Source organism: Echeneis naucrates, chromosome 14, assembly GCF_900963305.1.
Source record: "Echeneis naucrates chromosome 14, fEcheNa1.1, whole genome shotgun sequence".
Lineage (NCBI taxonomy): Eukaryota > Metazoa > Chordata > Actinopteri > Carangiformes > Echeneidae > Echeneis > Echeneis naucrates.
The window spans coordinates 2,261,722-2,288,864 of record NC_042524.1 but is presented as its reverse complement, the minus strand read 5'-3'; the positions used below and the strand labels follow the sequence as shown (position 1 = coordinate 2,288,864).

The 27,143-nt window shown below is 40.7% G+C and overlaps 1 protein-coding gene across 4 annotated transcripts; it reads right to left on the bottom strand.

Moving 5' to 3' along the window:
• Positions 1 to 666: 666 nt before the first annotated feature.
• On the bottom strand, positions 667 to 26,356 carry rabep1 (rabaptin, RAB GTPase binding effector protein 1). 4 transcript variants are annotated; one of them, XM_029519391.1, is made up of 19 exons: positions 26,223 to 26,356; positions 23,018 to 23,146; positions 22,600 to 22,803; positions 20,303 to 20,463; positions 19,761 to 19,880; positions 18,798 to 18,933; positions 18,262 to 18,440; positions 17,124 to 17,234; positions 15,580 to 16,041; positions 14,520 to 14,624; positions 14,291 to 14,407; positions 10,686 to 10,784; positions 9,593 to 9,733; positions 7,755 to 7,944; positions 7,598 to 7,609; positions 5,947 to 6,002; positions 5,065 to 5,163; positions 4,437 to 4,553; positions 667 to 4,112 (listed from the first exon to the last, which is right to left on the bottom strand). In XM_029519391.1, exons 1-19 carry the CDS (start codon positions 26,266 to 26,268, stop codon positions 4,011 to 4,013), a joined length of 2,586 nt encoding a protein of 861 aa, XP_029375251.1. In that variant the 5' UTR covers positions 26,269 to 26,356; the 3' UTR covers positions 667 to 4,010. The 4 variants fall into 4 exon arrangements, with proteins under 4 accessions (XP_029375251.1, XP_029375253.1, XP_029375250.1 ...); XM_029519393.1 differs by having other exon boundaries at positions 23,018 to 23,122; positions 26,217 to 26,268; XM_029519390.1 differs by lacking the exon at positions 7,598 to 7,609.
• Between the last annotated feature and the right edge of the window lie 787 nt (positions 26,357 to 27,143).

Here is a 27,143-nt window from a genome sequence, read left to right as displayed (position 1 = left end):
TTCTTTGTGTCAAGCAATAAACACACACAAATCCTGCATCATAGGAGAGCTGTAAAACTACAACCAACAATTATTGTTCTTATTCTCTGTCCTAACTGTGAATCAGAACCCAACAGGTGCCATTCGTGCAATTTCCCACAATGTCTTTCACAAAAGAGTGACATGTGACCAAAGTTTGTATTTATGATTTACTTTTAATCGTCTTAACAAATCTTCCAAAATGCGCCTGCACGTGCAGTACCAGTGGTTTGTTAAAAACGGCCTTGTGTTACAGTTTACAAACGCTCCTCCGCTCAAACATAAAGGGAAGAGATGACCATGTTTATTCAAGCTCAAGACACAAAGTCAACGGGCAGCAAATGTTGTGAAATTCATTTTTCCTCTTGGACAGCTTAAGATCTAACCTTGCAGGCACGTGTAACTTGCGTTTCTGGAGCCGCTATTCAAAACAGAACCTTGATAATGGCCGGAAAGCCAGCAGGTAGAGGAATCCAAAACTACATTTCAGTCTTATCTTGTAATTACACAGCCATCTCAGACCTGATAGTTTGAAAATCCTCTAGTTGATTTATTACAATTTTCAAATATTATAATATTTACTTATTATAATCTTTTTTTAAAAGGTAGAAACTCCAACTAACTGAGTCTGTAGTGTGTCCTTCAAACTGGGTTTTTTTTTTTTTTTTGTTTGGGGGGGGGGGCTAAATATCAAAGTTAGCAAACACAAATATCAGTCTGATCCCAGAGTGGATTAAATGAAAAACATATCAGGACAACGCTTCTGGTCATGACAGTGAAATTAAGCTGCATCTGAAAGCTCTCACTGTGCACTCGGCAGTTAATTCATCTTAATTAAGAGTAAAAACCTTTAAACGCGCAATCTATCTCATCACCTTTCTGTTTTAATGTTCCCATTAATCAAGTCTGAATTATGTCACTGCGTATGACGCACCAAGAACGGACTGTGTGATTCAGGTTAATTTATACTTGAGTGTTGTATAATTTAACAGACACTAAACACCATTTTCAGTGAACTTGGCTTTACCAAAATTGCAAATTGTACACTCTCCACCAATCATTTTCTTCTAAAACTGAAATATTTGGATTGCACAAAGGAATGTGCTTGATTAGTAGTGAATCTGTGTTTATGGCTAAAAACCGAGTAGCACAGCACGGAGCTTTCAGAGCTTACTCTTCAAACAGGTACTCCAATCATTTTTCAGAGAATTACCACACAGCTCGCAAACAGCCCAGCGATGTTATATCGACAAAAACCAACTCTTCAGCATGATCACAGTGAATTAGTGAATGTCTGTTGACAACCTTGAGGGGAGGGGGGAGGGGGGAGGGGGGTTTACTTTGATAAGACGAGACATTAAATTAAATTGACATTAAATGTCACAAAAATAAAAACACACCAAGCCAATGCAGTAAGGCCATCAGAGAAAACAACGTCCAGGATTCACACTGAGAAAAAAGAAATCTAATTTGAGTTCACTACTTCTCACTACACAACCCTTCAGCCCACAATCATACAAACCAAAGGCATACAGGTCTCTGTCAGTGCAACTCAGGCTGACTCGCCCACACATCCACACTATCTCGTAACACACTGCATGGATCTATCATAAATATCAACTCAAGATATCTACAGTATGGACATATGCAACAAAAGGAAATGTTTTACATGCAAAAACAAAAACAAACAAACAGTGATCAACATGTCCTTAAATCATACAATGCTGCTGTATGCATGTACAGTAAATATATATTTTTATATATATATAGTATATTGTTGAAATGCAATGTAAAGACAGTCTCTCCCTCCACTTTAGGATTTTTTATTTTATTTTATTTTTTTAAAACAAGAGGGGAAAAGTCATTCAGCCTCATATTTTCCATTCAACCATGTTTGCGGCCTGATGTGTCTGACCATTTCAAATGAGCGCACAACTATGAGTCACAATCTTTATTCAAAGCACACCGTGGCTGCTAATTCCTGGGAAATGGTCCACACGGAGAAGTCTGAAAATACTGACACTACTAATCGGGTTCCTAGATGAGGGGGGGAAAAAAAAAGTGAATAAAATTAAAATCATGCATTTTTTTTTCTATCTGCACATTCCGAAGCAGTAAAGTAAAACGTTTCTCAGCGGTTGGTGTAATCATTCCAGGGGGACTCTTGACTAAATATTCATCTCTAAATACTCAGAAGCACATTTTCCTGTGCACTCGAGGATCACAGTGGCAGCCTGAACCTGACAAATGAGGGTGTGTAGCAGCCAAATAGTGTCACGGCCTCCTGAGCTGCGGCTCATCCCAACCAACACGCCTCCTGTGAAAATTCTCAGGCTTGTTTATTCCCTGGATGGACAGTTTTACACCTCAGGGGGAAAAAGAGCTACAGTCGTCTGCAGATTTTAACTTCTCCCTGATGTGCGATTTGAGGGACACCCGAGGGGAAGTTCTTGAAGAGATACCTGGACACTGGGTGCAGGCTGGTTTGTTTCACGCTCTTCCAGTCGGCTGTTTCTGACTGTGATGGGTTTAAAAAGGGGGGAAAGTTCGAACCGGCTGCTCCAATCGCTGCGTGGAGCTGCCGTGAACGTTGGACGTCTCAGAATCTGTTCAGCCTTTACACTGAGCATTTCCGGCACAATCCTACTGTTACATGTTAGTGATTAAATTCAAATAATCTGCTGTCTTCTGTTTTTTCACCTCCACATTTCAAACAGATTATTTGTGGTTTGCTTCCAACTCACTCAGCCTGAAACCTTCATGTCATTTCACTTAAAGCCACCGGCCTTCACAGAAAACAGAATGTTTTTGTTTTTTTTTTTTTTTTTAGTGATGACTGAGATATGACTCAGAGACACGAAAAGTCTGTTTTCCTGCAGTCGTGACTTTCTTTAGCAGACTCCATTCTTTGCTTTTCAGGGAGCAGCAGGGTGGCCTGTTAGTTAGAGGTTGGTTTTTCCAAACCTCCCACCACCCCGAGGCGTTCTCCTACCAACTCCCTCATCTGACCTCTGACCTCCTTCGGCATTGCTGGGACAGAAACAGCTTGTGTCGGTGTTTTGACAATGTGCTCTTCCGTTACAGATTAAAAGTTGTCCGATGGAATTAGGGAGCTTTGGAATTTCACGAACAAAGACTGAATAAAAGGAGCAAAGTGTGGATTCAAATCTGTTATTTTTCAATCCAATGTCGACAGCCGATCTCCTTTTCCTCACGTCGCCTGGGTTAACTAGTGTTTCTGCATCAAATCAAGAAACATGACAAACGTTTCCACACTGAGCTTCTGCAGCTTTAAAACTAGACTGTCGGGCGTTAAGAGCAAGTAACCAAAGCAGACAGTGGAGGACATTTACGATTTTTTTTTTTTTTGTCTTTATCCCAGTTCAGTTATGTTTAAGTATTTTCCATCCTTCATTGTGTCTCTACTTGGGCGAAGTGACCAGAATGAGGTGGAAAATGACACTGAAAAAGAGCCAGAAATAAGAGAAGGGCGGGGACAGAAGGGGAAACAAAAAAATAAACAAGCCAGTGGAACAAGGAAGCGATTATCAACCGCTCGGACAACAGAAGGAGAAAAGTTATGCAGCCACTTGTTTTCTATTTACCTGGAGAGATAAGTTGCAGACAAAAAGTGCTTAAGGAGACGACAAACCTTTTTTTGGTTGAGCTAACACAGACAGTCATATCTACAGTAGAAACGAGACACAGACTGACCCACACAAAGATGGACCTCCACTCCCTCCGTCCGCAGTCAGACATTTAGTTATTTACATTATTTTAGTAGTGTTCTTCTTCATTACTCTATCCGCGCTGTGATCCATGAATTATAATGTACACAAAAGGACACAAGCTCCTCACGTCCTGTCCTTTTGTCCTTCCAGACTCGTCCACGGCGGTTATGGGGAGGAGGAAGGGTTCAGATCAATAATGTTATTGGGCCAGTGATAGAGAAAGAGGGGAATGAAACTGAAGGCAGTTTTCACTCGGTGGTATCATGTCTCTGGAAGATGGTTGATGTCAGTCAAGTTGGTGTCGTTGAGGATCACTCTGATTCGATCCAAGGAGTCCGCCTGTCGTATTCGCTCCAACTGTACCTGAAGACGTGGACAGACACACAAACAGGGTTGTGTTGCTTTTGTCCAAAACACAGATGGATTTCATTTAATGATTTAATTACAGATATTTTGACTTGTTTCATTTTACTTGTTATTGTTACGTTCAGCCCAACTTTTCCTGAAGTAAAATTTCACATGTACATTTTTCTTTCCTTATCTCTGGTGTTTGTGTTTATTTTCTCAGCTTCAAGAATTAGGTTTGCCAAGTCCTGCACATTGTGTGTTTCCATTAAGAGCTTTCACAGTTTTTTCAGTTTTTTTGGATTTCTGAATGAAAACAGACAAACGATGAAACCTTCTTACCTGAAGAGTCTGAGAAAGTTTGACAAAGTCCTTCTGAACCTGTTCACTGACATCCAGCTCTGTTTGCAGCCGCTGAGCTTTACCTCTTTCATCCAGGACTTGACTCTCTAGTGCACTCTGCGGTGAACACAAACACACATGAATTCGATTAGAAAGGCTAAATGGAGCCAGTAAATTGCAATATAAACTCTGAAGAACTGAAATAAATATTTAATTGCAAGACTTCTGCTGAATAATTTAAAATGATGTCGCCTGTGCATTAGTGACTGAATTTATGGTTGGATGTCATCACAAAACAGTTTTTACAAGCAGCTCTGGATTTTCTAAAATGCTGTAAAATATTAACAACAAAAGAAGCACACAATGTGAAGAGCATCACCACTGACTGGAATACTACCCATGCTACACTCACAATATTAACTGAGACATTTTCTATATTCTGTCACTGTGCCAGACGAAGTAAGATTAAGACTTTGGTTGAAATATGGCAGATTGTAATGTCCTAATAGGGAGAAATGTGTTGGGAAGACTCGAACATGATCAGCCTTTTTTTTTTTTTTTTTAAAGGAGGATTCTGAGCAAAGTTCGGTTTGTTAAATGTAAACGCATAATGATCACAAACTCTGACCTTTGCAGTGGTGAGCTCTTTGAGCTGCTGCTCCAGGATGATCCTCGGGCCCTGGATGCTCTCCAGTGCCTCCGTCTTCTCTGCTAGACTTCTCTCCAGCTGCATAAACAAGGTTACGCACATCAGCACACAGCAAAAAGGACTACAAGTCATGAATTCCACCAAGAGTTCAAAACTGGAAGACAAATGGTCTCAGTTAGAGGTGGACCAATCTGCAGTGATTTGAACATTTCTTTAGCTGAATCAAAGAAGATACTGGCCGATTATCAGAAGGGCGCTTAGCTCATTTGGAGCTTTTCTAGCTGCATCACACCTCCAAGAAATTAAACTCTACATTGATGACTGAAAAGTATGTGAAATCAAACTACAGAGGAAATAAATCAGTGTGTGTTGTAAAGTAAATAAGCGAATGAGCGATTTTGGGCACGGTATCACGGTGTCAGAGCTTTTTTCTTTTGCTGAAATGAGCTGCCTGCTGGAAACCAAATTAACGAGAGTGTGAACCTTAACATTATAGCTTCAGGCCATAAAACCAAACCAAGGCTGAAAAGCTCAGCAGAGCAGAGGGAAACTATGGAGTCAGGTGATAACTCTGTGGATTTATTGCTCTGAGAAGCCCATTTCACATTTCGTGTAATGGTATGCCTCATTATTATTAATTAGTGCAGATTTTCAAACCAGACACGTGAAAAGATTTATACGCCTCCTGTGACCAAGTGAGATGTATTGACTGCTCTTTCGGAAGATAAAATGGCACATCAAAGAAATCTCATACATTGGCTTCCCCTGTATCGTATGATTTGCAACATGTTTAGAAGTACTCGAAGCGAACTTTCTTCCCTGTAGGAGGTAGAACGCTGGGTGACATCAAAAGGTACGTACCTGTTCCTTCTCAGTTTTTATTCGCTCCAGCTCCGTCTTCAAACTGGAGAAAGAAGCTGTGCGAAGGAGATATCATTAGAGGATCATACAGCACTCATCTGAATCTCAAAGCCCACATATTCCCTCTGGAAGGATAATGTGATACCTTGAAAATTATTTGACAATTGATGAATAATGCATTAAAGCTGCACCTTCAATGAGGGCGAAGCTTGTCTTGTGAGACGCTGTGAGTGTTTGTCTTGTGTGAAACGGTGACGGGACTAAATGACAAACTCTAAAATCTAATAGACTCTCAGCTTTAAAAAAAAAAAAAAAAAAAAAAAAAAAAAAAAAAAAGCGTTGTGCTGACAGACAAGCAACTGTGAAACAAGCGACTTGGTACCAAGCAGAGTCAGACGCGCATTGTGTGAATTCATGTGCTCAAACACAGCACAATGTTGATTCACAGATTAGCTGGTTGTGAGAAATTTATCAGTCATTTTGGCTGTTGAAAGCATCTGAGATCCCTGCCTTTGAAATGTTGGAGTCTTCTGTGTTTTATATTATTTTAGATTTAACATTTGTGTTTGGGGCTGTTTGCTTGTGGAAACATTTCATCAACAAACAATTCATAAAATAGATGAAAAATATAATTAAATGAATAGATTAGTTGCACCGTTAATTCAAACATTGTGTATATGTAATGTTACACCAAACACAGATATTAACCAAAAACAGACCCAACTGGAGAAAGTGACCAGTTGAGCTGAGAATAAATGAGTCTGATTCTTTAGTTATAAAAAAAAACAAACCCCAACACATTTCTAACATTTAGGTTCTGAGTCCAACTATTTTACTAAACTGCCCATAGATATCTGAATAGAGCCAGTAAGCTGATATTTGCTGAATGATTAATGTTATTTCCACTCTGTACTTTTCATTTCTGCATCGCACTGAGGAGTAAATGAGTCAGAACGATGTCACAGAGCACTTTCACCGCAGTAGAATCTGTGTGGTTGAAAAAAAAAAAAAAAAAGTGCGGTTTTCATGTCTCGATTCTCCAAGAAACAGACTATCTCAGAAGATTCCAGAAAGGATCGGACCTGGATTCTAATTTTGATGAAATCCTACTGAGGCCCACACAAATATCCTGAATAAATGAAAGAGGAGCTGAATCAAAGGAAGCTGGACTATAAAGGCCTTAATACTTCAAAACGACATGATCTGACCAAAACACAGTAATTACCTGCAACAAAAGGCAAGTAATGGACACGAACATCTGAAAGGACGAACGGCATGCTATCGTTTGAATACTTGTGGTGTGTGTGTGTGTATAATGATTTCTGATGTAGAGAAATAGAGTCTGGAATTAGAAGAGGACACGAGACTTGAGCTACCTCTCCAGGCTCACGATCAAATCCAGCTGCCTTTGATTCAAGCCTTCTTAGTTAACCACAACAGAGAAAAACTTCACAGACTTCATTATAATATCTAGAATTAACCCGTGATGACTAATCTGACGAGTGAGACAACACCCACTCAGGTGAATTATCCATTAATGCTGTGAGGAGAAGTGCTACGTCGTAAGGTAGCACATTTATTAGTGTGACAGCCACGCCATGAACACAACACATAAAAGCAGTTAATGTGAGCTTCAATGCGTTTGTCGTACCTTCCAAGATGTCTGAATGACAGTGAAGAAGACAGTGGCAAAGAAACAAAGGCAGAAACAGAAGAGAATGTAAAAATGATTTTTTTTTTTTTTTTTAAACAAGTCGGTTTGATAATTACAGCACAGCTGATCAGCCAATCGACGGTTCGAGTCTCACCTATCTCCTCCTTACAGCCCTCGATCTCTAGCTGCAGAGTGTCCTCCAGGTTCTCCTTCAGACACTGCTCTGCCTGGATCTGCTCCTTCAAGAACAAAATCTTGGCTTTCAGCTTCTCCTCCATGTGATCGGCGGACGTCCGCAACGACACCATGTCTTCACGCAACCGCACCACGACGCCCTGGAGCTCCTGAAGAAGGCATTTAAATGGGGGATTCATCATTGTCATATGTGTAGAGTATAAAACAGAGAAAAGGAAACTCAATATGGAATGGAAATTCTAGGAAGTGCACTTGTATGGCGATGATATACTTCTATTTGTATGTCGTGAAACAATTAAAACTGAAATATTGTTCCACTATATGCAGAGTAGTTACCAACACATTATTTGCTGTTTGCAAAAATGCTGTTACACTACAGCGTGAACAATGAGAGGCAACGCTGCATCTGTTCACTTCATAATAAAATAATTTTTGGCTATCTTGTTTCAGATTGAAGCATTATGTGTGCAATAACATCTAAAATCACAGGCCCACTCTTTTTTTTTTTTTATCTCCACTTCAGCAAAAAGCTATGAGTAAGAGTACATGGGAGGAAGATGTGTGTGTTGGAGGGGAACCTCCTGAACACAGAGGACGGCATAAAGTAAAAAAAAAAAATCACACCGGACTGCCACCTCGTCAGACAGCTCAAAATGAGCTCTGGTGCCATTAACGTCTGAAAATGAACTGGTGGAGTCACGAAGGCATCACCGCTGAAGCAGTCAGATTCTGACCGCTGCACTGCAGGGATTATTTTCTCTATAATTTGGTGTCAGCTTCACAACTCTCTGTGTGGCATGAATGGGTACACCATCGCTCATGTTGTGATGGGTTATAAATGGAGGGCAGACTCCCACCCGAAGAAGCAAATGCAGCACAGAGCACCCAGACGCTTCTGCTCAAATAAACTCATAATAAACTAAGCCATTCCAGCGGCCATGCTTGACCTTGTGTGACAAAATAATCACAACTCGTGTTCGACTGTTCAGTGCTTCTTTTCAACGTTTCTTAGCCGAGCAGTGAGACGCTGTGGGAAAAAATGCAAAAGTGGAGTTTGAGCTGAGATTATCTTGTCCCGTTAACGTCAATCCATTTTGTCGATCAGTGGATTGTCACTAAACATAGTAACTTGTACACGTGAGTGTGACTTGAACAAATTTAAACAAACAAAGGCTGACTTAATACCAAACTCAACATGAAAATATAATTAATCTGCCAGAACAGAGTATGAAGTATACAAAAGAATAAATCTTTGCACAGATTTTCCACTGAAACCTCAGCTGTCAGCACAGAAGGACCAATTTAACATTTAACTTGTAGACAATAAAATCCATCTTAAAGGTTTGTATAGTGCTGAATTCATACATTTTGACAGTAATACCTGAACATCTCTCCTTAAATGTGCGGCTCTTATTGAGCACAGCATTTCTTGTGTTGGCAATGTGTGTCATGATGATCAGATTTGGAAATCGTAGTTTTATTGAACTTTCATCTTATCCTCTGTATTTTTCCAACATTATCATCGCTTCCATTATGACTCCAAATTACTGACTCCGATTAATAAGCGCTGAGTGCAGTTATCATAACATTTAACAAAACAAGGAAAAAGTTATCGAATGTTGTCTAAAAGCTGTACTAGAACTTTATTATAAATTAATAAAGGACCTATCTCGACTTGCAATGGTTGCTTCTTCTACTTTACAGCAATGCCAGCGACACGTTTCAGTTTGAGGGTCCACACCCCGCCTCCATGATGCCAACACTGAGGTTAACAAATGTGATTTTGTTTTCACATACTTGCACAGTATTGGGCATTTGAAAGTCCTCTTGTTGCTGTAGTTCGACGTGCAGCCTGTGTTTTCCCTGCAGGCTCTCGTTGTCTCTCTGTAGTCGACTTAGTTCATCTGCCACCTGCTCCCTTGACCTCACAAGCACCACCTGAAACAAGGGGGGAAAAATATGAATAAATATAAAAAAAAAAAAAATCACTCCCCTCTCGTCATGTTCCCCTTCTTGAACCTCCTGTGTTAAGGAACCAGCAGCACTTCAAAACATTAAGAGTGACTCACCAGCATGCGTCTCCTTTTGGAGACACAATTCCTCCATTTCTCCACATAGAAGGTGCAGCAGTATGTGTCATTTCATGACAGTATTAAGACTCATGCTTCTTTTTACCAAACCCACATGTAGCAGAATGTCTACTTGCTTTGGCAGTCAAGCTTGTGCTGATACAACTTACAGCCCCGCATTCATTATTGAAAATGTCTGCCTCACGTGTTTGGCCTCTCGTTTTAGTAGTCAGTAATGTGCCATGTACAAATCTTTCCATTAGTTTTGTGCCTGTTGTGGTTGCTGTGCAGCTTTTTGATATATTTCAGTTAAATTCAGCCAACAGCTCGATTGTGTCAGCAAATATTCGTGGTAATGAGGAACAGTTATATTACATAAAAGCAGCATTTTTCTTCCAGAGAGTGACTTTCTGTTTGTTTTACATTTAGCTGTTAGTATATAAATATAAAACTACCGAAGATATATCTTTTTTTAAACCTGAAAATTCAGAGGTCTCTGTGTTATACAGGTGTTTCTCACACAAAGTTACAGCTCCATTAGGCAAAAGGTCTTGCAGGGTTTTAGGTCAAAGAGGTCACAGAGAATTAATCAAAAACAGAATATATGAGCTGTAAATCAGTTAGACTCCATGTCAAATAACAGAGCGAGGGCTTATTGTCAAAATAAAATTGATACGCTTATTTGTAGAGCTTAATTCTTGTCAGCGCTACCAAAATCCTGTTTGATATTAGACTCTGTGGCATTAGAGGGAACTAGAGATCTACAAACACAGCTGTCGAGAACAGGCAACACAGGGCCAACAGAGGAATACGCTGCTCACCATCTGTTCCTGCGTGCTCCTCTTAGCGTCACTGAAGGCTTGTTGTAGTGTGCTGAGCAGCGTTTCTGACTCCTGCACCCTCTGCATGAGGGAAGACACCTGCAACACGACAGAGAAAGCACATTACTCAGGCAAGAGTGTCAACAAAGTGTCAACCCGAGACGAGATTATCATGTTACTAAGCCTGGAGCTTGTCGTTTGGCCGTTGCCATCTTCTTCTTATTTCATTTTAAACTGAGATGTGTGGAGGCATTTTTCATCTTCTGTATTGTTTCAGTGTCATGGGCTGGGGCACAAATTGTAATATTACACTCACATATACAGATCTATAGCACTCATACTGTCCATATTTGTACTAATTTGGTCAATTGTTTACTTTATTATTACAAATAACACAGTCTCCCATAACTGTCAAACTCTTATCCCCTCTGACATCTTTAACTTTGCTGGTCTTTCATTATCTTTCCGGTGTCAAGCAGCTGCAGCACTGTGGGTCTGGCACAACACACAGTGTTTGTGCCCGTTATTAAGAGTCCCAAGGCTTTCACATCTGTCTAAAATTAATCATGGGACAAGAAACGTGTGAAACCTGTGGTCAACGTGAAAGTGCATGTACCGCAGCAATGATTGTGGCCTAGGCTGAGACAACATACTGCTCTCGGATGCACTGCAGAAACCTTGCAGGCCGTTATCAGATCATAAAGGACTTTAGTCCTGACTCCTGCCAGTGGGACAGCTGCTTTACTGAAGGTGTCACACTGTGCAGGTTTTAGAAGTAAGACCCAGAAAACACCTTCCTAAGCAGAAACCAGGTCTCACTTTCATGATGAATGAGAAGTGCATTGAAGTATGGCTGCACTCTTAAGCTTTATTAGAGGCCTCTGTTGCATCCGGTGTGCACACAGCAGCAGTGTGGGATGAAGAAGAATCCATTATCATACATTATCAGCAGAAGTATTACCGGCTTCACATTCAGGTTCAATCCCATCAGCTCCTCAAATCCCATTCAAAAGCAGCCTCTCCCCATTATGTTGTACTAACAGCAGGATAATGTCTGAAAACCAACATCACAAACTTCAATTTCCAAAAAAGGCACGTGAACAATCCACCCAAAGAGAGGAAATTAAGGTTAACAAAATCTGTAACTTCATTTAAGTATGTTATTTAAATCAGTATTTACATTTTAACTTTTTTAATTGCTTGATCGTTGTCGTATCATCTTTGGGTTTTAAATGCTACCTCAGATAAAACAAGCAAAAGGAAGATCTCACCTTGAACTTTACAAAATGCAAACAGGCTTTACTATTTTCACATTATTTAAATCTATCAGCTGAAAAAATAATGAGCATTGCTAAATAAATCAAATCGTCAGCTGCAGGTCGAGCTGTGTTTATATGCAAGAATAATATGCTGAACTCGGCTCAAATCATTGGGTGTGATTTGTTTATCAGCTTCATTAAGCAACTATTTAATCAATGTTATATTAAAATATATAATATTCATTGAACTATAATAAATGTTTGATTAAACAATTAACAACTAATTCTATGACAAAATTATTGTTTCAGATCACACGGAGTGACACTGAAGCAACACCATCATGACTCCGCTCATCATCATCCACAGGTGGAAAAAATGAAATATGTGATGTTCCAGGCTCAGGTTTGTGTTGGACGGAGCACGATCCATGCAGCTGTTGCCCCGGCAACTTGGTAGCGAGCGAGGATCGATGGGAACGGCTAGTCCAGAGCAATGTACAGCATTTTAGTGGTGGTCTAAATATTTTTTGTTTGCATAGCATTTCACATTTAAAAAAATAAAAAAATATTGTTAAAACCCTCCAGTTTGACGTGGACAAAGGTTAGCAATTATTTTGGCTCTTGTAACGAGCAGGTCTCACTTTCACAACGCCACAAATCACTGAAATTAGATGCTGCAGCAGGAACACACACCTGCTGCTTTCAGATGGCTGTAAAGGGACGTCATTAACTGAGTGAAAAGGCATTGTAAATATAGCATAAATCTTTCATCTACTGCTATAACTTCAAAGCCGAAATAATTAATCAATCAGTAGGAAGTTCATCAGCTGTAATTTTCATTGCACATCACTTCTTTCAGTCATTTTTCAGGCCAATTCTCTGATTTCATCAGCTTTTTTTGGTTATAAATGGTACTAAACTGAATATTTAAGCTATTTAATGTGTCATACTGACAATAATGGGAATTTCTAACAATATTATTTCAGACAAAGCTGTTTGTGAGGGGCATTTTTCTGCAGGTGCAAAGAAATGTTAGCTGCAGGGGAATAAAGAGTTAAAGAGTTAGTGAGACGCTGAATGATGGAACAGAACACATTGTACATGAAACGGAGAGGCTTGTGTGGATTTCCACCAACTGCTGTGATAAAAACAGCACAGAGAACGGACGCTCTGTGAAAAAGTATCACTGAGGTGGTTCAAGTGGGTAAATGGTGGTACGCACTACGTACTGAGTGTTCTCATCACCAAATTGTTTTGCATTGCTCCATCAACACACATCTCCAGCCTCAGCAGCAACTTACCAAAATACCAAAGCTGTACAGGAGAGACAAAAACACTAGAACCAGTTTTGCATTCATGCTGATGCAAATCTGCACCTTGAAACAGGAAACCAACAACTTAAATTCTGTCAAAATATTGTTATTCTAAAGCCGTGAACTCTGGAGATGTTTTCTCCTTTTTTTTCCCTGAGTCAGTGCTCTAACATACCAAGGGCAGAAAAGCAACCGCCATATAGCATAACAAAACAACCACAAAGGAAATACCCCATTTCACGACATTAAAATTCAGTGATAAGATAACCAGCTAAATGTGAGACTGTGCATGTTGCCAAAAGTGTCTCTAATGTGAATATACATGGCTTGGAAATCATAGAAAATAGCCTTGAAATAATCACATTTTAAGTGCCATTCAGGATCACAGTAATCCGGTCACAGATATTTGCACATCTGATAGTACACACCAACTGCTACTAACTGCTCCTGTTGGTGCTAGTTTGGTGAAATGCAAATGACTTCAGGCTGCACTTTCAACAAGTTCACACCAGCTCCGACACCCATCGACATGCATTCTTACGCCATCTTCGAACTCTGTTTCTATGAGACACTCACATACGGAGTGAAAACAAAACCAGCCATGGGAACTGAGTCATTATCCGCACAGCAACTCACTGATCCCAGGAAAAATGCTTTACTTCCTGTGTACATCCTTCCCGCTCAGCATATCAGCTTCAGCCATATCGATTATTTATGTCAGAAATTTCTGTCGAGATTTAAAGACCCTGCTTCCTGTTTTATGCCTTCCATACTTAATGCAGAATTTAACTAAATGAGGCAGAGAAATACCAATATGATGGGGAAAGAAACTCAAAAAAAAAAAAAAAAAAAAAAAAAAAAGAAAGAGAAACTAAATAAATTTCTTTTCCTCTAACTGTTGGACGGTAAGTTGAGACTCAGACATAAAAACGCTGTCAACATTGAGCATATTTGAGATTTCAATGGAGAAAAATCAACATAATTGTTTCATTTTATTGCTGTGGAGTGACGAATGTGTTCACTGTGTCTGGACCTTAGCAGCTGTTCCCTCGTTGGCTGCTTTGACTGAATCTTCCAAATTCTGCTTCTCAGTCATCGTCCTCTCCAGCTGATCGTTGGCCTGACGAAGCATCACCTGCAGTTTCTTCACCTGGAGGAGAGTGAAAGAGAGAATCCAGCTGATCCACCACACTTCTATAACCACCCGCAGTTTCATGTTTTCGTATAACAAAAAAGGTGTAAGTGACAGTGAAGGCATGAACCTGATCTCGTGTCTCGGCCTCTTGGCCTTGAATGGCCTGCAGCTGCTTCTCGTAGTTGGAGCACATGTCACAACGCCGGCCGAGCTTTCTGCCAGCGTTTTTCACCTGGTGGCAGAAAAAAACAGGAAAACCTTGAAAACGATACCTTATTATAACTATTTCATTACAAAACATCTCACCACTTATATATTGGAAAGTTTTGGTTTCTGCCACAGACAGACAGAAAGACCTTTTGAAAGTGTTTTCAATTACAGAAATTTGATAGTTCACTTTGTTTTCTAACCAAGAGTTATTTACATGAGTGACTGAAATTAAACATTTCCTCTTCTAGCACCACGACTGAGTAACTCTAGAGTTACTGCCAAAACCCGGTCTCGTTTCCAAAGATATAACTGTGGGATCAATAAATTGTAATGACCCAAAGACACTATTTCCAAACCCATCATTTCACAAATTTCTTCAAATGAATTACAAAGCTTGATTGCCCATTTGCAATTCTAAATTCATGCGGGCAAAGGGTGAAGTGTCAGGTGATAGAGGCAATAAAAACAATATGCTTCTGTTTCTCAAAGTAAAAGATTACCAGTGCTGGGTTTTCCTTCACTACCTCTGCCACTTTAATAAAGAGACAAAGAAATATGTCCGGTTGGTGCCAGGAAAGAGAACAGAATATTGTTGCATTTGCTCATAGGTGAATGTACTCGTGCAGAATAATGTATCTTGTGCTCCCCTCTAGGCTCTATAGGCCTAAATCTGGGATCTGCCCTCTCGACTAATTGGCATCCCCATCAAAAGCTTGAATGTTACGTCTGTCTCCTCTGGATCAGTTTGGGATCATAACTACACAATCAGAAAATGAATGCCATGATCTGCAGCTTTATTTGTTCAATCGAGCCTATTTTTCTGGCACAATTGTGATTCATCAAAAGTAACCAGCCCTCTTAAAATCTTTCTATAAATGTAATATCCTGCCATAAGCACTAATTGGTCTGAGCCACATTTCACCCCAGCAGGGTGTTCAAATGCTTTAAACTAGTGTGAAAAAGCCTTGCGGCTGCACCTCTTGCTGCAGCAGGTTCCACTCGCTGTCGCTGACCAGTCGGTAGCCGGCGGGCGGTAAGTAGGCAGTGTCGGGGGCGTGGGAGATGCTGGACAGCAGAGAGGCCGTCTCCTCCTGTTCAGGGGTCATGGCTTTGATGGCCTTCTCCTGATCTTTCGTCAGCAGGAAGTGGCTCGCCGTCAGCTTGATCGAGCTGATGGATGAAGTCTCGCCAAAACTACTGTCTGTCCCCCCGCAGTCGGCCCCCACCAGCGGCCCAAAGTCCGACTCATCCAAGTGGCTGGCTGACTTGGCCTTGTGGTTTTGGCCACCGAGGCCCAGCTGGGCGGAGAGCGAGGAACCGAGGCTGTCTGTCGACTGGACTCTCCGCAGGTTGTCTTTGTACGGGTCCATGGGGCCCCCGGCCACCACATCCGTGTCTAAGGAGTGCATGGAGCCATGGGCGCTGTGGTTGGTGTGAGGCTGAAGGAGAAAGAGCAAGTAAAGTCCAGAGTAGACGGGATTAGACATCATCATAGCAGTGTCACATTTCATTCATGCTGAGAATGAAATGTAGCTCAACACTAAGCACTTTTTTTAACTTTTAACTTCTACACACACACACAGGATGCCTGGGATGTTTTTGGCCTCCAGTGTTGTTTGTGAGTGGATCACTGTTGTATTTGTACTGGTCTGCAAATATATGAGGACACAAGAGCACATTCCTGCCTGTGGTGTCAAACTGTTCCAGTGATTTACAGGTGGTGGTAACACACCAAGTATCACAACATGGGGGGGTAACAGCTTTAGAAGGAGCCCCAGACTTGCTTTACTCCTGGGGCCAGGCCAGAGAGGAGGTCCTGGGTCTGCCCTGAGGTCTCCTCCCAGTTGGACGTGCCAGGCGGCCTGGTGGATGACTGAGCTTCTCACCCTATCTCTAAGGGAGACCCCAGCCACTCTGTGGAGAAAACACTTTTGGCCGCTTGTATCAGCAATCTTGTTCTTTTGATCATGACTATAAGAAAAGTAAAGTATGGAATCACAGATGGTTGGTTGCGTGGTCTGCAGCAGAGTTCAATTTTATTTATATCATAGCACAGGAGGACACAATATGTAGAATATTACTCTAAAATTAAAAACACCTCACTGCAGTTTTTAACAGCAGACAGAAGCCATGTGGGGAACTGGACCATGGAACTACTCAAACTGAAGACAGATGGACAAATTTTCTGATAAGCTAGAAGTTCAACTGATCTTAATTGTCTGTCAGCCAAACTATCAATCAAACTGTCAGTTAATCAAATATTGTCACCACCTTCAAAATAGGTTAAAGGGGAACACTGAGCTTAATCTGTCCAGTGTGTGTCCCGCTGAAAGCAGCTCACCTCTGTAACAGACCATATAACTGATTTCTCAACATCACTGGCATCAAAATACATCAAATCATAACACAAAAGTGCCACACTGCCTTTTTTCCACTCAAACGGGAATACAATGTGAAGCAAGACGATAATGGCCTGCTCCATTCTCTCCCAGGGACCTATCAAATTACACAACGCTCATACCTCCTCAACGCTCATCCCGAGGAGTAAATCCTCTAAAGGCTCCGTGTTGTCTCCCCCGTCCTCCTCCTGCAGCTCTTTCACTTGGCTCAGTCTCTCCTTCTCATCCTCCTCCTTGCATGGAGAGAAGATATTTTTTGTTATTATTATTTTACCATAAATATTTGTGCAATCCAAACCAAAAGCTCAACCAGAAATTAAAACCTTATAGAGATTATAGTGTTCAGCTTTGATTTTTTGTCTTTTATAGAGGAATTTCTAATGTTATACAGCAAAATAAACCCCCATTAAACCCACAGAAGCGTATAAGTTTCTAAATTAGCATTGTGAGCTATTGCTCTGTGATGGTTTAAGGTGGAGATGTAATGTTTTTCTCCTCAAACTCGAGGATCAGCTCTGTCTAACAAGATTTGGCCATGCGTGAAACAGCAGCTGTCAGTTAGTTGTGCAGCCAAGTAAATGGGATCAATCCTGTATTTTTCTGATCTCAGAGTGAGGAGAGAAAGTTGGTTTGAGGAAAAATAAACAGTCATGAAAAATCGAAGAGCCTTTAGTGTGTCTAAAAGGTTTATACAAACATCAGAGAGAAGCTTAAGGTTTTATACTAGACATGTCAGCTAGTACACACTGACAGTGGAGGTTGGGTTTACTTTTATGAGCCTCATAGTACCAGAAAATAGAAATATATAAATGAGAATGTGACAGCTCCTAGTTGGGCTCGTTACAAACGCTTAACTCCTGCTGTGGTTTGTAGCAACATCACCGCAAGAGGTTTGAGTTTGGCTGCCCGTGCTGCAGTTTGTCATTTCATACCTGTACATTTTACAAAATATATCACGCTGCTGTTTCTGCAGCTGTAACAATCTGAACCGTTTTCCAAACCAGTTTTGATGTAGACGTCCGACTTCCCCGTGCACTCAACTTGATATCAAATCCTAATCATTATGGTTATTTTCTTAAATTACAGAAGTCAATTAATTGGCAGCCCTGCAAAGGAGAGTAGGACCTAATTACGTGTCAACCATTTGCGTATACCGTATAAATATGCATTCAGTCTGCTGTTTTCCCCTTTCATAGTTTCTCCAGAGCAGATTCCTTGAGACCCCAAAGACAGTGAGCATTGTTATGTGGTTGTGTTTACCTGGTCTTTCTTCTTCATCTCTTCCACCTGGCGGAGCTGCTCAGACGACAACACGCTCTCTATCCTCTGCATGTCTCTCATGAGGAGGCGCTGAGACTCCAGGAACTGGTCGTTGGCTCTTTGCCACGTGTGCTTCAGCTGATTGTGCTGCTGTCGCTCCAACTCCAGCTTGTGACAGACTAAAATGAGAAGCAGAGCAAAGGTTGAGGACGTGTGGTGAGGTTTAATACGATGTGCCAGAAGCAGTAACGGTGTATAGAGCTCTAAATTTTTAACACAGAAAGAGAAGCTCCTGTTTCAAAGTGACTACAAGGTGATTTTGAAATTGTGACATGTACTTGTTGCTGGAAAAGTAAGAAAAGTAATTAAAGAGGAAATGTTCTAGATAATAAAGATATCAAATTTTCAAGATGCCCCATATCACATGAAGGCACACGAGACAAACCAGAGCAGTTATTCAAAATGAAACTGTCTCTCTGAGAACTCTACCTGTATCCAACCTGCCACTCTCATTAAAAAAAGCATACAAGTTATACCTTCATGGAGCTCTTTCCGTAGTTTCTCTGCATCCTCCTGCAGGACAGATTTCTGTGTGTTTAGCACAGCCACGTACATCTCCAGGTCTGTACGACACGATTTCTCAGCCTCGAGGACGTGATTGAGCTCTTTCACCTGTAAGAGAAAATCATAACACGCAGCTCTGATGAATTTTCTTTCATCTTTGGGGATATTTGGGGCCAAGTTGTCAACACAGCGCTTCCTTTAATATTCATTTTGATTCGTTTCAGGGCTGCCAGATTGAAGGATTTTGTGCAGCGCGGCTACTTTTTATTTGACCGGCAGGGTAAGAACGGATTTTAGTCGCTGTGGATAATCTGGACTAATTTTACCAACCAAAACTTTGGCTCTTCTAGAGACTATAGACTAATTATAATAACCAAGGCAGTTCAACAAGCTGTTACTGATATGTCATTATCTATGAGAAAAGCAGCTACAATACAACACAACAATATATTTTAGGCTTTTTTTGTGTGTGAAGTTGTTAAATAATTCTTTGTGCTGAATATAGAAAACGTCACATACGTCACTTACAGCATTAATATTGACTAGTACGAGCAGAACAAACAAAAAGAATTTCACTGAGCTTCTGCTTAAAACACCTTTCTCTCAACCCAAAGAAATAAGTTCAATGTCTGTTTCACAATCAGAGAAGCATTAAAAGAATTAGAGATTTGATAACCATCACGAGGAGGAGTAAATAATTTAATTTATATCTGTAGCATTTGGTGTCACATGAGGTGGCGTCTACCTGTGCAGTATAATCGTATCCTGCACTGAGGGAAGTGAGCGTGGAAAACGTGAAGTGAAAGAAAGGCTTTTTATTTATAATTTACTGAACCATTCAATTCACCCAGAAAGAGCAGCTGGCGGCCTCGGTGAGCATCACACCCAGTTCACCTCTGTTTCAACATTGGATCATTGATTTCGTGCTGACTGACCTTAGAAGCCTCCAGCTCCTTCACCCGGTCCTCGGCTGCAGTCAGTTTGGCTTTCAGGGCCGCGATCTCGTGCTCCATGGGCATCACCACCGAACGCAACTTCTCCGCATCCTCCTGGGCCTTTAAATGAGTTTTACACGCCCTCATTAAAAACGCATACATCTGTATAGACATACAGCTAAAAAGATACAACGTGAATTTCTCACAAACGCCAGCTGTGAGAATAACAGGAGTGTCAACCATTAGCAGCCTAACTCGAACAGGAATCGTGGCTTCATCTTACAAAATCCAATATTGGTCAACACCTCGGATGTCGTCCAGCTGGCTACAGTGTTTTTTTTGTTTGTTTGTTTGGGGAAATTCAAGGGCAAACACTAAATACTTGAGACTACTCAGCACAAAATATAAGGTCTGCGTCTTCTCAACAAAAAGCTGCACCAAAGACTACAAAGACAGCAGCAGTGCAGAATATTCATGTAAAAACACATGCATACCAGAAAAGATACAAGTAAATTCTCCCAGTAAGACTTTTAAAGGCCTACTTTTTTCATTTCGTCCTCCAGGTTCTCCTCCTCCTGGCCCTCGGTGAGGCGCCGTCTCAGGTCGCCCAGTTCCCTCTCCATTGCCTCGCGGTACTGGTTCCACTGGGCTCGCTCCTGTTCCAGGCGCTGGTGGAACTGGACCTCATACTCACACACTGTCTCTGTGGGAAGAGGAACCACAATATATAAGAGAGATATAATACACATCATAACAACATACAATGTGTAAAGAATAGAACACTTCCATGTGAGATTAAGAAATCTGATAGGAATTAATCTGAACACTTCACTGATTACGCTTCATATTTGTATTTTGGCATGATAAACATTTTTAGCTGAAGGTTCATATTGATGCTCAATCAAAAAGAGTGACGTGTAGTTGATAATCTGGTTTGATCTAATAATCTGAATGTGCGTCGGATCACACAGTATCTTCTTTAATACATGTCAGGTGGTGCAATGAATGTGTGTTGATGGCATCAAGTGAATAAATCATACTGTCTCCTTTTAGATAATAATAATAATAATGTTAGCAATTAGTTGAAAAGTATTTTCAATGCAAAATGCTTCACAAGTCTACTGTAAGACATCCAGACAAATCAAATGAAATCTAAATTAAATTCAAATGAAAGCAAAAAGACATCCCAACAGCAAAATATCTTTTATCTTAAATGTGCCTCAAGAAGTGAGATAAAAGTCTGCAAGTCTGACCTCCTCTTTTAGTTTGTTCCAAAGTTTCAGGCCCTGGCAGCAAAGGCTCTGTCTCCTTTGATTTTCAGCCGAAAGCTTGAAACAATCAGCAAAGAACTCACTGTCCTGGCTCATTTGGGGATTAAAAACTCAGAGATACACGGAGCCGCCAGCTCAAGCCTGGCCTTAAAAGTAATTAAATAAATTTTAAAATCAATCCTAAATTAAACGGGCAGCCAGCGCAGAGATGCTTGGACCAGGATGAGGTGGACAACTTGATATTTTATTTATCTATTTATTAATTTATTTTGGACCAAGCTCAGAGCCAAGATGCAGAACTCTGCAGTTGATGGGGTGATTTCTTTGCATTTATGTAGAATCGTGGACAACGACGGAACTCAACAACTGTGGAATTCCAATAATCTAAAACCATAATTTCTGTCGTTCTCGGTTTGGCCCAGAAAACCACAGTGGAACAGGGACTTGGCAGACGATGACACCGGTCCTGACGGACCTCGTTAATAGGTCTTTTTTCCCTGGAGACATTGATGCACGTCAACATGGGAGAATTGCAGCTTTAGGAGATGAAATTAATTTAGGCAGCTGCTTTGCTTACAACAGCGTCTTGCTCTTTTACACTAAACTTTTTCGAGTTTAGGTGTAAAATCTATTAAAGAGAAGGCAAATTAAAATGCTCTTCTATCCACAAACATTATGTAAATATCAGGGTGTTGGCATGTCAAGATCAACAGCTTCCAGCAGTAAAAAAAAAAAGTCAGGCATCAGTTTACTGTTAGAGAACAAGAAAAGACAGAAAAACAAGAGCGGCTGTCGGCTGTACAGTAAGAAAGTACAAAAAACTTCCAGTTATGGTTAGTTAAGCCTTTCAGGAGGTCACAAGAGAAGAATTTTCAAGAGCCTCTGGACTGGAAACTGAAAACTAGACTGTGGGACTCCATTTTATCAGATCTACCTGTCATGTTTCTTTCACAGTCGTGATGCTTTTAGGACGTCAAAACTATCCACAGTCAGAAAGACACACAAACACCTGCTGCAAGGAACAAAACATCCCCTGTGTTGGTTCCTGCTACAGTAGGAGCATATCTACAAAACCACATTTCGACACGACGACAAAAAAACCCCACAGTGAACGTGTTACAAGCTCTGCACTCACAGCTGGAAATGAGTACAAAAGCAGTTGGAAGGAAAAGCTCTCGAAAAGAGCACATCCATCTTTGTTCTTGTGTGCAACAGTTGTTTCTCTCCGACTACGGAGAGTAAAAAATGTCTTCAGGGACGCATCTATTACTTCCTACACTCAGCTCCCTCTCCACTCTCTTCATGCCACATCGAATAAAGAGACATGGCTGTGCTTCCTCCGCTCCAAACAAAGACAGAAAAATGAAATTTTATGTTTCGTAAACGTAGCTTTTACCAGCCGTGAATGGAAAGAGTCAGTTCACTGCTGAGCAGAAGATCAAATTAGCCTCATCTTACTTTAGACAACCTGTTAGGACCCGTTAATATGTGTACAATCAATGTTGACCCAAAGAGGTAGATTAAAAAAGCCTGATTCTGACAATAAAGGGCTCAATTCTCTTTGTCACCTTTCATGATGGCCTGCAGTGAGGCCACTTCCTCCTGCCACTGGCTGCGGACCTGGTCGATGGCTTCCTGCTTGGTGTTTTCCGACACGGTGGCCACCTCTTTGATGGTCTCTATCTCCGCCCGGGCCTGAGCCAGCTCGGTCTGGACAGAGCTTAGTTCAGCCTGGGCCCCCTCCAGAGCGACGGCCTGCCTCTTAAACTCCACTGAAGAGGGACGAGATGGAGCAGAGGTGAATGATGGAGGGAAAGAGGGAAAGAAAAGGAAGCGAGGGGGGGGGGGGGGGGGGGGGGTTGGAGAGATACATAAAGGAGAACATAACTGTGGGGGGGCAGATCAGCAAAATACCAAACAACGCTGCTGTTTTGTGTTATTGCCAAAGGAAGCTTTCAGGGAGCTGGTACAAGCCGGTGTCCGTACCTTCCTTGGTCATATAGAGCTCTTTGAATTTGGCTCTTTTCTGGTTGAACTCGGCCTCCAGCTGCTGCTTCAGTTTAATGAAGTCGGCCCTCTCCTGCTCCAGAGCTGCCACTCGCTGCTCAAGAACCTCTGAATGATAAAGAGAAGAAATAAATAAATACATGACGACGACACAGGACATTAAAGAACTGAAATTTAAACAAGGTCTTAGAATTCAATTCTTTCATTCACAATCACAGCAGTTGCAACATATGTTGAATAAAAACATCATCATCAAAACAGTTCATTCATTTCCTGTCAGCTCTCAGAGTAATTATAATATAAAATAATATATCATATAATGATGCACTCAGCCAAACTTACTGATTATGCATTAGATTTAACATCTGATCAACAAAGAAAAATAAAAAACTCCAACTCAAACTCCAATATTTACAATTGACCAAAAAGAACATTTTACCTCCAAGTTTGATTTATTTGAATAACTGCAGGAGGAATAAGGGGCTAAAATTACTCCCTAATTCCCAAGAAAAATGTGAAGCTCTGTTTTAAACTCAGTCAAGTTACTGTGATCAAGAATGAGATGCTGCGCCCGCTTGGCCATGAAGGCTGGAACGTCCAAGTTTCCTGGACACAGAACTCCCTCTAATGCATTTAAAGTAGCTGCCAAAACATTGCATAACCTCAAATATCATATCAAACTTTATTTCTGCTTGCTTTTGCAAGGGTTGCATAGTTCCACATAAAAAAAAACACAAGAAAGTAACCTATGCCCATTAAATTAGTGACAAATACATAAATAAAGAAATAAACAATGGGGTAAAAGATTGGGGTAAAAGTCTGAAGTCTGAAATCCACGTTCACTGGTCAGAAAAAAATATGCAGTATATTTTTCTATTTTCCTATCATTCCAAAGATCAAACTGATGTATTCAAATCTTCCAAACTGGCTTGAGGTCACAGGTTTTTCCTACATGGAGGCAAAGATAGTCTAAAACACAGAGGACGCATGGAAACATTTACAAGCATTAAACTGCAGGCTGGTCCACCGTGATCATGTGACAGCTCAACAACTGCCAAAGCACAAATTCCACCACCACATAAGCTCAACATATATTCACATGTGCCTCAGACAGATTTTAGCATCCAGTTTTACACTCTTTTTACATTAACGGTTTTGAAACAGCAAAAAATTCAGGAAATGCACATAAATCTGATACATCGCTTTATTAATGAAACCAGGAATTAAACAATAAAGCTTCAATGCCACTTTGCCTAACATGCAAATACAGATGAAGTAAGATCACACGACTTGTTCCAGCAGTGACACAAATGTGGCAAATCTTGGGTCAATATGAAGCTAATTAAAAATGGATGAAGCCGAGAGCGGCTTATTTAAGGGAAACATCAACGCACATCCTGCGGCTGCGGTTCCCTTCACTGATTGTTAGTAGATTAAGATTTGGCTTCACTGCTAATCACTTTTATTATGTGCAATGTTCAATAAAACTACGCTGAAGCTTACAGCAGCTCACCCGAGAGCAGGAAGCTCAATTCTTGTTTTTTTGTTTTTTTTTGCAGAATCATCCCAAATTTTTAGCAAACATTTAGGGCAAAATCTAAAAATGGTTTTGGTTGATAAACAGCAAGAGGATGAGGCAAATTGCAAAGCTGAGATACTGCCACTAAAAAAATATTTGACATTGTTGCTTGATAACAGACCACACCATCAGTTTGTTTGGTTTCTCTGTCATTTTCATAATCAAACATTTATGAATTAATAACAACAATAATGACTGCAGCTATTATCAATCACTGTAATAGGTGGTATATTCACCAAGTGATCTGTCTATGAAACGAGACGCATCTTCTTTCTGCAGCAACATCTCAAACTCAGTCCATCAGTAAACACAATTTTCCATGAGCAGAAAAATGTCTTCATTAATCACTTCTCTGTGAAAACATTGGAGGACACTGAGAATTACTTACTAACACTGGGATGCCATCGTCAATTTCCCAAAGTACAAGTTCAAAAACCAAAAATATTATCTCTCATATCATTAAAGATGAGGAAAATCAGCAAAATTATGAAACTGGGAAACTGTAACTAAAAAATATTGTTGCTAAAAGTAAATAAAAGCTCAAACTCACAACATACATTACATTGTTATCCAAAAGAGTCTCCTTCAAGTAATCCTTCTATCGCCAGAGCTGACAACTTAAGCACTTGTAAAACAAGTCAAGGGTCAGATAATTTAGGCTTGTCAAGGTTTATGTGACGATAAAACTCTGTAATGAATCACTGAGCTCACTCAGGTGATCTGAAGGAGAAAGCACACATGATGATAGTTTGCAAACACTTGAAAGTCACAACAGGTCAGAATGGCAATTTCTAATAAACCCACCATCTCAGAGATGCATGTGCAAAGATCTGCAGTGCTTCAAGTTAAAACCATAAACAAAAACAGCTACAACTAAGGGGCTTATTTTTATTCATCATTTATGTCTTTAAAAATGTCCATAGAGATTTCTCACACTTCAGATAGGTTTTGCTGCAAAACTGTAGCATCAGTTATCCAATCAGCTTGCAGTCAAATTAGATTCAGTGTTGGTTAGAATAAACTGAATAAATAAACAAACATCCCATGATGCACATCAGGTTTGGTACCAGACTAAATGTGCACTCACAGCTGCTCCCTGCAGGACCCAGGATGGTCCCCGGACCGCTGTTTGGGAACCAGAGGGAGAGACCTCCTGTATTTTGGTCCAGCCCCTGAGTGAGTGTGCAGGTCACACTCAGCACGTAATAACGGGCTGATAAGAGCCACAACACCCGAGTTAAACGGCGGACCGGGACCGGGCCGGAGCCGACCTGCTGAGAGAACCGAGTCCAGACTTTAGCCGCAGCTAGCAGGCTAGCAGCTAACAGCGGCTAACGTGCTAAAGTGACACGAGTTGGAAACACAAAATAACATCAGCCTGTTTTTTTAAAAAAACACAACAAACAACACAACCTGGCAACAAGAAGCTTTTACAACAAAAACCAGCTGAATGTGTGAGAAACAGTCGGAGACAGACAGTGACACGTCGCCTCGATGATGCTAACTAGCTCATGTTGTGAAGGATGCAGAGGCCGCTGGCTTCGCTGCTTCCAGCCCCTCAACACCCCCAAAACAAAACCCCCCCACAGACACCAACACACCTACCGTCATGTTGGGACGGCTGCGGGGATCCCGAGGCCTCCTCGGCCATGGTTTCCTGCAGGGGGGGCTTGAAGCAATCACCAGTGTGAAGGGATAAGAAGCTAGGAGCGTCCAAGAAAACAGGCTAACATCGCAACGGCTGCGTTAAGCTAGCAGCGGCCGTGGACCGGAGATTTCCGGTAAGGCTTTCAAAATAAAATCCGCACGGTACAGTTTGGAGGTTTGAAAAGAGAATGGATGGATGAATGAATGAATGAATGACTCATGATTTGTTGTTGAAAAGTCAAGAAATGGAAGGACTGTATGTTTTAATTTGCTCTCAGGACTCACACATAAAAAGATAACAGAATAAAGACAGGAAAGGAGAAAAACTGAACAGATAAGTGGAGATTTCTTTCTCAGAAAAAAGTTATCACAACAATAACAGTAAAAATAAAGTGATGGAGTGACATGAAATAAATGATAAACACTGAGTGATGAGTGTTTAGATTTAAATCCATATATTTATTACCATTTGCATGAATTACATTTGTATGCTGTAAGATGTTAAATGATAACTGAGTTTAAGGAAGAGACACTATACAAGTACAATTTCACAGAAAATGGCAAAACTTCCAAAAAGAGACACAAATTGCAAAAAAAGACACAAACTGAGTGAAGTGTACACACAAAAACATTAAAAGGGCCAATAAAATGACAGAAGACATCTAAAAGAGACATGAAACGACAGTCGTACCAAAAGGGAAAAATTAAGGGCATAAAAAAATATGAAGCTAAACTAAACTGAGCGCTTATATTTTGAACTCAGGTCGCCTATTTCCTCTGATAGGTATACTAAATTTGGTTAGCTTTACAGTTCCGGTGTCGACTCACAAAATAAAATAATTGTGAAAGAAATTTAAATGTGACAGAAAAGTTCGACAT